Raw genomic sequence first — 14,068 nt, forward strand, 5'->3', positions numbered from 1 at the left:
TCAGGGAAATATGAGTGTGGATTTCAGACATTTTATTAAGGCTTACTGAATGTTTACAGCAAGGGTGGCACAGTTGGTAGGAAGCCTTGATGGCAGGTGTAGGAAAAGCTGACTGCTGTTTCCAGGAGCTCACTCTGCCTTGCTCTGAACTCTTCCTGACAGATCATCATTAGTACTATGTCCTGGATTTGTTCTCAGACAGTGCCATCCCAATAAGAGCAGCAGCACCAAGAAGTGCAGTTCCTATTATACCTATACCTCCAGCAGCTGCATTTCTGACCTATAAAAGAGAAAGCAAAAAATAGGCTGGAAACATGAGGAACACTTATATTGACACTTCCGCTAGCATGATAATACAGAAAACACAGTGATAATGAGAGTAATTAAACCAGTGAGAGGCTGCTGTGCCCCATGAGCAGAAGGGACAACACCCAGGTTTGTACCCCGAGGAGGTGGCACTCGCTGAGAGGGCACTGTCAGGGTGCAGACACAGCACAGTGACCCTCCAGGGGCAGGGGCTCTGGGGAGGCAGCGCTGCTTTGCAGCCCAGCCCGGCACTCGGCTGGCCCCATGCAGGCTGCAGGCTGTGTCCCAGTGCCGCGGCTCACAGCGAGCAGCAGGAGGTGCCCTGGGAGGCACCCAGGGGCTCACCCCGGGGCACTCACCTGATCAGAGACTCCTTCTCCATAGCGAAGCTCTGTCACAAAGTGTTCGCAGTTCTTGTTAAGCACATCATATGGTACCTCCCTGCCAACGCATTTCTCCGCACGCTGGATGATCTTCTTCACAGGGAAAGGAGTGCGGGAGCGGTCATACTTGTTGTTGACACGCCATTTATCATTTCCCACCACATCCTTCAGGAGCTGCTTCTTCACCTTGGCCGTTGTGGCACATATTGAAGAGCTGCTAAGCGTAAGGGATGTGGCTCCTTCATCTGGGGAAGCCAAGGGGGAGATAATGCAGGAAGGTAGACCCTCTCTGGCCCCTCCAGGACCTCAAATGGGTTTCTGACTCCTTCTGGAAAAGACAGCCTCACACACAGGGGCCCATGGAGGAAGACAGGGCTCCTGGGGCATCCCAACACCCACTCTGCACCGTGCCAGGCGGCACAAGCCTTACCTGTCACATGGATGACATATCCATCCCCCACGTAGAGCGCCCAGTGCTGGTAACCTGTCCGGTCGATCTCGATCAGGTCTCCGGGCTGGGGTTTGCAATTGTCCTGTCCCATCTCAGGCCCGTGCAGTCAGGGCGTGCGGCTGCAGCCGGGCGGGCTCAGCGCAGGCAGAGCGCAGCGGGAGGCGAGGCCGTGCCGGGGCAGCTGCCGGGAGCGCGGGCACGGAGGTGTCAGCGGCGGGCCCCGAGGGCAGCGCTGCCGGAGCGGCGGCGCCGCTCGGCCGGGGCCGGCTCGGGGCCGCTGCCGCCCGCCGGCCAGGGCGAGGCAGCGAACGGCTCCGCTCGCAGCAGCGCATCGGCCGAGGGCCGAGGCCGGCCCGGCCGAGCTCCGGCTGCTGCCGCCGTCCCCGGCTGCCCCCGCCCGCCACTGCCCGCGCTCCCCTCCCGGCCGCGCTCCGCTCGGGGCTCCGCCGGGGCCGGGCCGGGCCGGGCTCGGGGGCACCTCCGGCCCCCCGGCAGAGCCGCGCCCGCCGCCGGCAGCCTGGAGGGGGCCGCATCCTGCGGGAAACGCCCGCTCGCATCCCGAGAGCTCCGCTCACCTCAGCGCCTGTCCCGCTGCTGCCGTGGACTCGCTTGACCGGCTGCTCCCGTTATAAAGATCATGGCAGAGGAAATTGCGTGAATTTTGCCGGGCTCAATGCCAGCACCTCTCCGGAGTCGGCCCCTCCCTTCACACTCGACCCCTCACTCCATATAAGGCTCTGCTCCCACTCGTGGTGCAACGATCACCTGCTGATTGGAAAATCTCATCTTGTACCCGAGGAAGCTGAACTGCCGCCTCATTGCAATGGGCGTCTGTCCCCATCTGGTCCACCTGTCCAGTGATGAGCAACAGCATTAACCCTGTCATTCCACAGGACATTACCTGGCAGAACAATCACCCATGTTTACTGGTTAAAACTTGCCTTGGGTACCAGTCAAACAGTCAGTACCACAGATGGCACAGAGATTTCAAATGGCCCTGTATAAATGCACAGGACTATGCAGCAAAAAGCATGGAATAGTTCTATGTTAAACCACGTGCAAACACAGTAAAGAGAGTGAGGTGAGACCCTACAGCCAGGCTTGGGGCTGCACAAGGCTGGGACTTCAGCCCAAGTTTTCATCCGCTGATGTGAACCAGATTCACATGGCTGAGATTCCTCTAAAGCCCTTCATTTCCAAGAATCCATTAAGGAGTTTCAGTTTCAATTTGATTAGATCATGATTTCCTGTATTAAAGCCAAAAAAATTTTGGGATGAAATAACAAAGGGCGGCAAAAAAACATCAGGAATTCTTGGCTTGATTACTTCAAATATTGAAAAACTTATGTGTAAAAAAACAATGAATTAATCATCTTTCTTTGCTAGCTTGCAAAGTTTTTGGTTTACCTAGTAAACCATATTTTTCTCAAGCCACAAGTTTTTCACTTCAACTCTTCTGATTCTCTCCCTGATGGGACTGGCAGGGAAGGGGCAAGTGGCCTCCTGGTGCTTTGTTGCTGGCTGGGGTTAAACCTGGACAACCTGTTCAGAGCAAACAAAACCAGCCAGCCTCTCCCAGATAGCTGTTCTGCTCTCACCTGTCCCTGCAGGCCAGGCAAGTGCCTGTAACAAAAGCAGCACAGGATTCTGTGTCTCACAGGTGGGCTGCAGGTAACCTGGTTCCAAACACTTAAGTCTGATACTCCAGGTAATGGACAACAAAGCACACTTAGCCTGAACACTTTTCTTCCAAGACAATGCACACATCAGCTTTGTGACAAGGAAATGGTGTGGCTCAGTACATTGGGAGGTGAAGCATTGGTACTGCACAGCTCATTCTTCACATCCCTCGCCCCCAGCATGCAGGAAGCTCAGCTTTGCCTTTCTGCTGGCTGGGGGAAAATTGATCTGGTGCTGGGACTATGAAAGCTTTGGAATCAACATTTGGTCACTGAAGAGAGAACCGCCACAGCTCCAAGGGTCAAAGGTTCCTGGCTGCCCTTGCAATTCTTTAAGCTTCAGTGGTTTCTTGGCAGCCTAAAGAGTAGAATCCTAGAATGGGTAGATGTTGGAAGGGACCATAAAAATCACCTGGCATACTTGTCCAGGTCCAATGCCAGCAATCACTGCACTTAGAGGGTGATGGGAGAAATTTCAATGGCACAGTGGAGCAAACAGCTGATAACGAAAGACCTATTGGGTTTTCCTGTCAGGCCTCCCCACACTGGGGTTTCTGCTGCTCCCAAAGAGAGTCAGAAGAGACTGAGAAAAGTACATTTGCAGGTAGGGAAAAAGTGAGTAAAACACCATCATGTAAAAATTAGAGCATGCCAGTAAAACACTGACTTTTTTCTCAATGGGATGGCAGGGAGAAGCAAGGCTGGACTGCTGAACTTGCACACAAAACTATATTGAGATAAAAGAGGATTTTAGGGCAATATTATTTCATATTGCAGACATTTTATTAAGGATTATTGAATGTTTACAGCAAAGGTGGCACAGTTGGTAGGAAGCCTTGATGGCAGGTGTAGGAAAAGCTGACTGCTGTTTCCAGGAGCTCACTCTGCCTTGCTCTGAACTCTTCCTGACAGATCATCATTAGTACTATGTCCTGGATTTGTTCTCAGACAGTGCCATCCCAATAAGAACAGCAGCACCAAAAAGTGTAGTTCCTATTATACCTATACCTCCAACAGCTGCATTTCTGACCTATAAAAGAAAAAGCAAAAAATAGGCTGGAAACATGAGGAACACTTATATTTACACATACGCTAGCATGATAATATAGAAAACACAGTGATAATGGGAGTAATTAAACCAGTGAGAGGCTGCTGTGCCCCATGAGCAGAAGGGACAACACCCAGGTTTGTACCCCGAGGAGGTGGCACTCACTAAGAGGGCACTGTCAGGGTGCAGACACAGCACAGTGACCCTCCAGGGGCAGGGGCTCTGGGGAGGCAGCGCTGCTTTGCAGCCCAGCCCGGCACTCGGCTGGCCCCATGCAGGCTGCAGGCTGTGTCCCAGTGCCGCGGCTCACAGCGAGCAGCAGGAGGTGCCCTGGGAGGCACCCAGGGGCTCACCCCGGGGCACTCACCTGATCAGAGACTCCTTCTCCATAGCGAAGCTTTGTCACAAAGTGCTCGCAGTTCTCGTAAAGCACATCATATGGTACCTCCCTGCCAACCCATTTCTCTGCACGCTGGATGATCTTCACAGGGAAAGGAGTGCGGGAGCGGTCATACTTGTTGTTGACACGCCATTTATCATTTCGCACCACAGCCTTCAGGAGCTGCTTCTTCACCTTGGCCGTTGTGGCACGTATTGCAGAGCTGCTAAGCCTAAGGGATGTGGCTTCTTCATCTGGGGAAGCCAAGGGGGAGATAATGCAGGAAGGTAGACCCTCTCTGGCCCCTCCAGGACCTCAGATGGGTTTCTGACTCCTTCTGGAAAAGACAGCCTCACACACAGGGGCCCATGGAGGAAGACAGGGCTCCTGGGGCATCCCAACACCCACTCTGCACCGTGCCAGGCGGCACAAGCCTTACCTGTCACATGGATGACATATCCATCCCCCACGTAGAGCGCCCAGTGCTGGTAACCTGTCCGGTCGATCTCGATCAGGTCTCCGGGCTGGGGTTTGCAATTGTCCTGTCCCATCTCAGGCCCGTGCAGTCAGGGCGTGCGGCTGCAGCCGGGCGGGCTCAGCGCAGGGCAGAGCGCAGCGGGAGGCGAGGCCGTGCCGGGGCAGCTGCCGGGAGCGCGGGCACGGAGGTGTCAGCGGCGGGCCCCGAGGGCAGCGCTGCCGGAGCGGCGGCGCCGCTCGGCCGGGGCCGGCTCGGGGCCGCTGCCGCCCGCCCACTGCCCGCGCTCCCCTCCCGGCCGCGCTCCGCTCGGGGCTCCGCCGGGGCCGGGCCCGAGCTCGGGGGCACCTCCGGCCCCCCGGCAGAGCCGCGCCCGCCGCCGGCAGCCTGGAGGGGGCCGCATCCTGCGGGAAACGCCCGCTCGCATCCCGAGAGCTCCGCTCACCTCAGCGCCTGTCCCGCTGCTGCCGTGGCCGGGCTCAAAGTCCTCTCCCCCGCTATAAATGAGGAGCAGCAGGCGCTGGGTGTTACCCTCCGTGCCCACTGCCGGCTTTGCCCCGGAGCCATTCCATCGGGGCACACCCGCCCCCTGCTCCATTATGGTTTTGCTCTCGAGATTGTTGCCAAAACCACCGTTGGGTGAAAAATCGGATTCTGCCACCTTTGAAGCTGTGCCTTCCCTTCTTTGCTAGATGCCCCTGCCCTCAAGGGGTCCTTCTCTTCCATGCAGGCAACAGCCCTGACACCGCTCCTGTACATATGGCACGATATCATATTGTGAAACAACTTCTGGATCATGTTTACAGTCTGGCTTGCATGCCAGTCAACCAGTCCTAAACCCATCAGAGGATGTAAATGGCCAGTGCAAACGGCCTTGTGTAGATGCAAAAAACTTTGCAGCAACAGCTTGATGGATTAGATGTACATTGCCCCACCTACAAACTGAGTGAAGAGGACCAGTGGAGGCCCTTGAGCCAGGCTCAGGGCTGCACAACGCTGGGGCTTCCCTGTCTTGTACTGAATCAGCCAGGTTTTCATCATCTGATGTGAACTAGATTCAGATTGTTTAATGTCCTACAAATGCCATTCTTTTTAAGGACACACTGTGCCTGTGCTTGGGTGTGCCCCACTGCACAGGCATCGAGAGTTCTCTCAGCTGTTGGGAAAAGAACAGCCTTGACTCTCTCCGTGGCAACTCAAGCAGGTCTCAGGCCTCTCCAGCATTTCCTAGAAAGGCTCAGGAGTGCAGAATGTAGCAAGCCATGGATTTGCTGCTCCTCCTCACACTCACTTTATGGTTTTGGGCAGTGTTCCACCAAATCCTGTCAATGCACCCAAAGGCTCCATGGACAGGCATCCCATAATGAGCAACATCACCCTGACTGGAAAGTGAAGCACAGTACAAATGTAAATTTCTGCATTCTGTGAAATGTTGCAGCTTTCAAGAACAAGAAGACAATTTCCCAGATAAAATAATGCCAGCTCTCTTGTATTGCAGTATGAAGTAGAGACGTGAGCGGTCGAAATGCTGCCCTCACATGGTGGTCCCTTGTCAGGGTGTGCAGAGAGAACGCCCTGAGCGCAGGAAAGTTCAGAAGTTCTGTATAACCTCAATAGCTTAGCCATAAAAGAAGTTGCAATTCCATTTCCAGGAATCCAGAAAGGAGTTTCACTTTCAGTTTGATTATGTGTTTTCCTGTGTTACAACGAAAAACTTTCTTCATATGTAATAACAAAGGTACAAAGTACAAAGTACAACTGGAAACTCTGGCTTGGTTATTTCAAACATTGAAAAACTGCTGTTTAAAAAAGCAGTTTGATTTCTTGTTTTGCTTTGCTTGCATGCAAAGCTTTTGGTGTACCTACTAAACCAACTTCTTCTCAAGCCACAAGTGTTTTACTCTTCCGATTCTGTCCCTGATGGGGCTGGCAGGGGAGTGATTGAGTGAGTAGCTGCCCGGTGCTTTGTTGCTGGCTGGGGTTAAACCTGGACAACCTGTTCAGAGCAGACAAAACCAACCAGCCTCTCCCAGATAGCTGTTCTGTCTCTGCAGTCCAGGCAGGTGCCTGTAAGAAAAGCAGCACAGGATTCTGTGTCTCACAGGTGGGCTGCAGGTAACCTGGTTCCAAGCACTTAAGACAGATACTCCAGGTAATGGACAACAAAGCACACTTAGCCTGAACAGTTTTCTTCCAAGACAATGCACACATCAGCTTTGTGACAAGGAAATGGTGTGGCTCAGTACATTTGGAAACACTTTGTAGGCAGGGAAAAACCAAGCAAAACACTATCATGCCAAAACTAGAGCACACCTGTACAACTCTGAAGGATACAGCTTATAAGACCTGACCTTCCCTCTGACCTCCCAACCTCCCAGGAGTTTCTCAGGCTAAGCAGCACAAGTACAGACCCCAAGACAGTGCACATGCCCTGCCTGCTCCTTTGCAGACAGTGCAGCCAGGGCTTTCCTACCTACATAGAGTCTCAGCTGGAAAACCCTCAGCAGTACTTTTTTTCAACTTTTTTTGGAAATTTGAGGTTAAAATCACAGAAATACAGAAAAAGCCCACTGAAACCAATTGATGAAAATGGATGAAAAGCCTGCACCAGTGCAAATATGCCCAGACTACCACAAAAATCACCACAGGCAATGAAATAAAAAGAGATATGGCAACCAGGCTAGTACTGCTGGAGGTCAGTAAACGGTGCTGATCTTGACATTTTGTTTCTCATTGAAATAGCAGGGAAAAGCAAGGCTGAACAGTTGAACTTGGATGGAAAATTAGATAAAAGAAGAGTCTGGGACAATTAAAGTTTAGCTTTCTAACATTTTATTTAAGTAAAAATTAATTCTTTATTGTTATATTATTATTATTTAATGTTTATAGAAAGGGTGGCACAGTTGCTAGGAAGCCATGATGGCAGGTGCAGCAAAAGTTGACAGTGACCACTGTAGCCAGGAGATTCCTCTGCCTTGCTCTGAGCTCTTTCTGACAGCCCATCAGTAGTGCTTTCTCTCTCTCCTGGATGAGTCCCCAGACAAGCCCTTGACAACAGCGGTGGCAAGACCAGCAAGAATGATACCTCCTACGGCTGCTATAGTACCAATAACTGCTTTTCTGACCTACAAAAAGAAAGTAAAACACAGGCTGGAAACATGAGGGGCACTCATGCTCTCCCAGCATGATAATAAAGATAAGGCAGGGATACTCAGGGTAAACAAATCAGTGAGAGGCTGCTGTGCCCCATGAGCAGAAGGGACAACACCCAGGTTTGTACCCCGAGGAGGTGGCACTCACTGAGAGGGCACTGTCAGGGTGCACACACAGCACAGTGACCCTCCAGGGCCAGGGGCTCTGGGGAGGCAGCGCTGCTTTGCAGCCCAGCCTGGCACTCAGCTGGCCCCATGCAGGCTGCAGGCTGTGTCCCAGTGCCGCGGCTCACAGCGAGCAGCAGGAGGTGCCCTGGGAGGCACCCAGGGGCTCACCCCGTGGCACTCACCTGATCAGAGACACCTTCTCCATAGCGAAGCTCTGTCACAAAGTGTTCACAGTTCTCATAAAGCACATCATATGGCACCTCCCTGTCAATCCATTGCTCCGCACACCGGATGATCTCCTCCACTGGGCGAGGAGTGCGGGAGCGGTCATACTTGTTGTTGACATGCCATGTATCATTTCCCACCACATCCTTCAGGAGCTGCTTCTTCACCTTGGCCTTTCTGGTGAATATTGATGTGGTGCTCACTGACAGAGATGGGGCTCCTTCATCTGGAGAAGTCAGGGAGGACATAAAGCAGTCAGGAAGAACTTCTCTGGACTCTCCACGACCTCTGATGGGTTTCCTCTGCTCCTGGAAAGGTCATCTACATACACAGGGTCTACTAGCAACAGGATATGAAAGGAGACAGGGATCCTGGGGCATCCCAACACCCACTCTGAACCTTGCCACGCGGCACAAGCCTTACCTACAGGTGTGACGTTGATGACATATCCATCCCCCATGTAGAGCGCCCAATGCTGGTAAAGTGGCCGGTCGATCTCGATCAGGTCCCCAGGCTGGGGGTGGCACTTGCCTTCTGCCATCTCAGGCCCGTGCAGTCAGGGCGTGCGGCTGCAGCCGGGCGGGCTCAGCGCAGGCAGAGCGCAGCGGGAGGCGAGGCCGTGCCGGGGCAGCTGCCGGGAGCGCGGGCACGGAGGTGTCAGCGGCGGGCCCCGAGGGCAGCGCTGCCGGAGCGGCGGCGCCGCTCGGCCGGGGCCGGCTCGGGGCCGCTGCCGCCCGCCCACTGCCCGCGCTCCCCTCCCGGCCGCGCTCCGCTCGGGGCTCCGCCGGGGCCGGGCCGGGCCGGGCTCGGGGGCACCTCCGGCCCCCCGGCAGAGCCGCGCCCGCCGCCGGCAGCCTGGAGGGGGCCGCATCCTGCGGGAAACGCCCGCTCGCATCCCGAGAGCTCCGCTCACCTCAGCGCCTCTTCCCCTGTTGCTGTGGTCGGGCTCCCGGCCCGCTGCTCCCGCTATAAATGAAGATGGCGCTTGCGCCGATCCTGTCGGGCTCCCGGGCGACTCTGATCGAGAGCCGCCCCGTCCGTCTCGTCATCCATCCCGTCCCATCCCACCACCCCCGCCTTTTCCCTCCCACCGCTTCTCCCAATCCGAACGCTCCTCTCCCGGGATTGTTGCCAAAATCGCTGCTTTAGTGGAAAATGCGATCCTGTTCCCGAGGAGGACCTGTCGCTGCCACTTTCCCGAAAACATCCGCAGCTCCTCGAGCCCCTCCAGCCGCGGAGTGGCTCCGGTCCCGCTCGGCCGAGCGGTGAGTGAGCACCTCTCACCAGCAAACCTTTCGAGAGAAGAATGGGTGCTGCCGTTCTACTTCTTCACCGTGATGAGAAACAAAGGAGGTGGAGCTCTGCCTGAAATAATTTTAGGGCAAAGGGATTTTTAGGATGTGTTTTTGAAACGTGGCCTGGGCATTTCCTCTGGGACAGCAGAGGAATTTCATGATAGTGCCCAGCAAGGGTCCTAGTCCAAGAGATAAGCACAGCTGAGCCCGTACAGCCATTTCCTTTACTGGTGTTGGCACAGCGTGCTAAAACTAATGAGAAAAGTGTCCTCTGGGTAAGTTGAATTTAGCGGTATTTAAAGCCTTGCATTTCAGAAGTCTAGGGAGTAAGCTGGTTGATATAGAAGATGAGAGCAGTGGAAGATTTGCCATCTTTCTGTCTTCTAGTGACAATAATTATTAATTCAGAAGAGCATTGAACAGCAGTTCTGCTTTCTGTGTCATCCCCTTCTTTAAATTTGAACTATTTGCAAAGCTTTGCAGTGGAAATTTAATCAACAAGGCAATTCTTGTGGTATGGAAAAAACCCCAAACATATACATGGAAAACCAGATAACTGCTTTACCTGGGCACAGAAGGGTCCTGTTGCTTAGGGGAGCCTGAGCTGGGATCCTGCAGGGGAGGGACTGACCTGTGCTCCCACCCAATGCAAAGGGAGGTGAGTGTGCTCAGCACTGCTCGGCAGTCACTGAATCACGCTGGGCAGGCACGAGAGTGCAATAGAAACTGCCACTGAACAGGCAGCAAAGATGTATTATAAACACAGTGAAATTCCAGCATAAGGTTGACAGTTCATTTGTGCATGAGTAGGTCTCTCTCACTGATTCATTTTCATTGTGTAATGAGGTTGAAAGGCCCTTTCTATTCATATCCTTTCCAAAATAGATGTAGCCTGTGTGTATGGACAGCTGGTGTGCTCTTGAATGGACCAGAATAACCTAACTCACCACAGACTGCAAATACTTCTCTGGCTAACAGCACACATGAGTTTATGGGAACAAGGGAAAGGAAAAAAGGTAATAAAATAATAACAAGCATTACATCAGAAAAAATAGCAAGCCTTGTTAAGAAAACCCTCCTGTTTGACCATCCAGGACCCACTCTGGCAGTCACACTTGCTGTACTTGACCTGGGACTGAAGCCCTGTCAGAGTCCCTTTGAGGAGCCTCCCTTGACTCCCTGTACACCTCACACTCACACATTCAAAGGCTTCTCACCTGTGTGGTCCCAGGTTTGCCATAGCAGAGTCTCAAACATCTGGATCCTTAAAATAAATTATTCATGGTGCAACAAAACAAAACAAAACAAAACAAAACAAAACAAAACAAAACAAAACAAAACAAACCCCAAAAAAACAAAAACCCCAAAAAAACCCCAAAAAAACAACAGCTTGAGCTGGATGCATACAAGGAGGAACCCCAAACAAAAGAAACATAGATTTTGTACCTTCACCGTCTGGGGTCCTCAGCTCCTGATATTTCTGAGTGTCTGTACATGTGCTTGTGTCACAGGTCCCCCTGCCCTTTGTTACTTAAAGCGTTGGCACCAGTTCAGTCAGGCCTTGCCACCCAGAGCTCAATCTGCATCTTACAGTGCAGTTGTACACTGAGCTGCCTGCAGTATATGTTTTCCTCAACAATCAGAAAGTAACCTGCAACGAACTGGAAAAGCACCAGAAATATTTTCGTGGTGCTTTACACCTCAAAGCTTCACTCATAGCCTGGCTAATCCGTTCTGGGCTTGGACAAGGCTCAGGCAGTGCTTCAGTCCCTGAGCTTTGTGAGTGGTTTGTCATGGGGTGGGTCTCTCACACAGCATGTAAGTTGGCATTGCTGTGAATACCTTTGGTCTCCTGATGTAGGGTACTCCTTAGTGGGGTCTGGGGCTGAGTTGATGCAGAGCTCCTCTCACGTTCATCAGTGTGGCAGCTTCTGAGTTTGCAAAGACCCCCAAGGAGAGTTTATGATACCATCTCATTCTTCAGAAAGTTTTTGTTAAGTTCTGCTCTTACTTAGCCCTCACAGGTTGGGGACTGATGACAAGCCTGTTTCTTGTCCCCTACACTCTAAGAAGATAATGGAGGTCATCCTTTATATTACATCTGTCCTCAAGTGAACTCAGTGTCTTGTTTCTTTCTCTCCCCAGCTGGACATGCCTTGCCAGAAGAAGGGTAAAGAACTGTGTCCATGTCATTCAACTAATCCCCTCCCCATGGAAGGATTTGGATAAAATCTCATGAAGAGAGATCAGGTCTCATCCTGCCTGGGATGCTGTAACTAGTTCGTAGAATCACAGAATGTTTGGGCTGGAAGGAACCTAAAGATCATCCAGTTCCAATCCTCTGCCATGGGCAGGGACACCTTTCATTAGACCAGATTGCTTGAAGCTCCATCCAGCCTGGCCCTGAACTCTTTCAGGGACAGGGCATCCACAACTTCTCTGGACAACCTATTCCAGTGCCTCACCACCCTCATAGTAAGGAATTTCTTTCTAAGATCTAACATAAACCTACTTTCAGATATCTAACCTTAACCTACTCTCTTTCAGTTTAAATTCTGACCACATCAGTCTATGGTTTGTACATCTCTCAGAGGTGTGTATGTGATGTTGTGCAGCACACTTGTGCCATCAAGGTCTGTCTGGAATTTGTGCTTTTCAAACATCCTTTGAAGACAACAAAGTCTCTTCTGTAAGTTAAAACGTATTTCAGTTTGGGTCTACACTGTGATATTTGAGATATATTTTAAATGAACAATGACAAAGGTTTTCAACAAATGCAATGATAAATTTATTATAATTTATTCTCAAAGCATTAGAAATAGGGTTAAAATACAAGAGTAAAAAGTATGACAAATCAATAGGAATAATATTCTTAACTATGGATGTGTATTTGGGTATTCATTTTGATCAAATGCCCTGTTCACGATGCAGCCATAATCTTGTTCACGTTCTCTAGCATCCAATTTATCCCTGGACCATTGCAAAGAAGAATCCCTCGTTATTGTAACTTTATCCATCTTTCTCTTCCTTCTGTACAATGGGGGGGGGGGGAAGAAAAGAACAACTCATTTTAATTTCAATTCTTATTTATAGTGAGAGATGCTGTAAGCATGAATGGAACTGGGTTTTGGAGAAGCTAGAGTTTTATGAAACGTGATGCAAATGCCTTGTGTAAAAGAAATGGAATGTGTTAATTCCTGATAAAACAAGTTAAGTTTTCCCTCACATTCCTCAGAAGAGATCCACAATGCTATGGCTCCTTTCTGCTTTTGCAGGTATGTGACTGATGAGAGTTTTGAGGTTTACAGGTGCTAAAAGAGGTGTCTTTGCTGAATGTAGCAAAGCTGGGAAAAGCCTTACCTGAACAGGTACACTGTAGAGGAGATGAGAATGACAATAACAGCTACACCTGCCACAACTCCGACGACAATGGCAACTGTGTGGTCCGAATCCTCTGTGTCAGGGTCTTCAGCTGAAGAAAACACAAGAGCCCTGTCACTGAAAGCTAACCATGCTGTGAACAGAAATGGTTTTTCTCCACCCTTGTCTGTCTGTTTGGTTTTTCTGTGTTCTCTGTAGTTTTCTGGAGTGGTGCCAGACCAGGTCCTGTGTGCTGTACCAAGCTCTGCTATGCTGCTTTCTGGTACCTCTCCAGGACTTCTGACCCTTCTCTCTGCTTGGATGAGCACTGGCTCTCACCCACTGGGTTGCTAACCTACATGATGAAAATTAAGAGCAAGACCAGTCTTCTCCATAACAACATTCTTGAAAATGATGTGTTTTTGAAAATGATGTGATGTGTTAATGCAGACAGGGAAATACTTTTATTACCTATTTTTTCAGCCTCACAGTTTTGTCCTGTGTAGAGTTCTGAACATTCACAGAAGTGGAGGGAGGTGCTATTGGAAGTTTCAGAGCAAATGCCATCATTCTTACAAGGATTTGGCATACATGGGCCACCTGGGAAAAAAGGAGAAACACTTGACTCTCATATAATTCACCCCTGAATAGAACTGTGCTTGCTTAGATTACGCCGACTCCTAATGCTGCACATCCCCTGTATTTTAGCATGTTTCTTATATCTGACAACACAAATAAGGGAAAGAAACACTGTTTCTCCAGTGAGACATCAGAACAAGATCCCTTGCATGGTTTTCTTCTGTACACTCTTGCAACAATCCCTAACCCAATAATGCCCTTTAAAGTTAGTCAAGACTTCATAGCATCAAAGACAATTTGATAGTGGTTGACTCACTCCTGTAGCATCCACGACTGTAGTTTGAAATGCCACAGATTTCACCAGACCCACACACTTCATCAAGGCAGAAAACAGTGGAGCTTTCTGTGCACTGGCATTTCTGAGAGCAGTCGTCAGTGGTGAATATTTCTCCAATCTGGAAGAACAGGAGTTAGATGTTAAAAAAGATCAATTAAAATCAGCCAGAAAAAACCATGAATGTAGCACTGAAACCCTCATTATTGTCTCTCCAATGCTTTCCTGATGAAT

The 14,068-nt window shown here is 50.8% G+C and overlaps 4 protein-coding genes and 1 long non-coding RNA gene across 9 annotated transcripts in view; 1 reads left to right on the forward strand and 4 right to left on the reverse strand.

Annotated features, from left to right (window-relative positions):
• Positions 1-17: 17 nt before the first annotated feature.
• LOC115496342 (phospholipase A and acyltransferase 1) lies at positions 18-1,867 on the reverse strand. The gene is made up of 4 exons (XM_030279936.4): positions 1,716-1,867; positions 1,120-1,321; positions 666-934; positions 18-280 (listed from the first exon to the last, which is right to left on the reverse strand). Exons 2-4 carry the CDS (start codon positions 1,229-1,231, stop codon positions 176-178), a joined length of 486 nt encoding a protein of 161 aa, XP_030135796.1. The 5' UTR covers positions 1,232-1,321; positions 1,716-1,867; the 3' UTR covers positions 18-175.
• Positions 1,868-3,580: 1,713 nt separating this feature from the next.
• Positions 3,581-9,290, reverse strand: LOC100226902 (phospholipase A and acyltransferase 1). 2 transcript variants are annotated; one of them, XM_072933144.1, is made up of 4 exons: positions 9,180-9,290; positions 4,686-4,888; positions 4,235-4,500; positions 3,581-3,849 (listed from the first exon to the last, which is right to left on the reverse strand). In XM_072933144.1, exons 2-4 carry the CDS (start codon positions 4,795-4,797, stop codon positions 3,745-3,747), a joined length of 483 nt encoding a protein of 160 aa, XP_072789245.1. In that variant the 5' UTR covers positions 4,798-4,888; positions 9,180-9,290; the 3' UTR covers positions 3,581-3,744. The 2 variants fall into 2 exon arrangements, with proteins under 2 accessions (XP_072789245.1, XP_030135798.4); XM_030279938.4 differs by lacking the exon at positions 9,180-9,290 and adding an exon at positions 5,167-5,201.
• Positions 7,543-9,237, reverse strand: PLAAT1 (phospholipase A and acyltransferase 1). Its single transcript, NM_001245796.2, is given in 4 exon segments — positions 7,543-7,846; positions 8,224-8,492; positions 8,690-8,897; positions 9,180-9,237. Coding segments are annotated over 3 exon segments (510 nt in total). The 5' UTR covers positions 8,808-8,897; positions 9,180-9,237; the 3' UTR covers positions 7,543-7,723.
• A 407-nt stretch (positions 9,291-9,697) lies between the features above and the next one.
• On the forward strand, positions 9,698-12,610 carry LOC140684674 (uncharacterized). Its single transcript, XR_012057299.1, has 3 exons — positions 9,698-9,836; positions 10,447-10,577; positions 11,707-12,610. It is a non-coding gene; the product is annotated as an uncharacterized lncRNA (long non-coding RNA).
• LOC100224009 (IgGFc-binding protein) overlaps positions 12,326-14,068 on the reverse strand; it is a 53,122-nt gene continuing 51,379 nt past the window's right edge. For all 4 annotated transcript variants that reach the window (XM_072933142.1, XM_072933140.1, XM_072933141.1 and 1 more), the window contains 4 exons: positions 13,817-13,955; positions 13,393-13,521; positions 12,922-13,033; positions 12,326-12,591 (listed from right to left, as the gene is read on the reverse strand). In XM_072933142.1, the coding sequence (XP_072789243.1) occupies positions 12,438-12,591; positions 12,922-13,033; positions 13,393-13,521; positions 13,817-13,955 (534 nt within the window). In that variant the 3' untranslated portion in view covers positions 12,326-12,437. The remainder of the gene's footprint in view (positions 12,592-12,921; positions 13,034-13,392; positions 13,522-13,816; positions 13,956-14,068) is intronic.

This window comes from Taeniopygia guttata, chromosome 9, assembly GCF_048771995.1.
Source record: "Taeniopygia guttata chromosome 9, bTaeGut7.mat, whole genome shotgun sequence".
NCBI lineage: Eukaryota > Metazoa > Chordata > Aves > Passeriformes > Estrildidae > Taeniopygia > Taeniopygia guttata.

Excerpts from the sequence above, each read along its gene's own strand:
- LOC115496342 (XM_030279936.4), bottom strand. The coding sequence starts at position 1,231 with ATGGGACAGGACAATTGCAAACCCCAGCCCGGAGACCTGATCGAGATC. Across the intron at positions 935-1,119 it reads ATATGTCATCCATGTGACAG|ATGAAGGAGCCACATCCCTT; the intron begins GTAAGGCTTGTG and ends TGGCTTCCCCAG. Across the intron at positions 281-665 it reads GAGAAGGAGTCTCTGATCAG|GTCAGAAATGCAGCTGCTGG; the intron begins GTGAGTGCCCCG and ends TCTCTTTTATAG.
- LOC100226902 (XM_072933144.1), bottom strand. The coding sequence starts at position 4,797 with ATGGGACAGGACAATTGCAAACCCCAGCCCGGAGACCTGATCGAGATC. Across the intron at positions 4,501-4,685 it reads ATATGTCATCCATGTGACAG|ATGAAGAAGCCACATCCCTT; the intron begins GTAAGGCTTGTG and ends TGGCTTCCCCAG. Across the intron at positions 3,850-4,234 it reads GAGAAGGAGTCTCTGATCAG|GTCAGAAATGCAGCTGTTGG; the intron begins GTGAGTGCCCCG and ends TTTCTTTTATAG.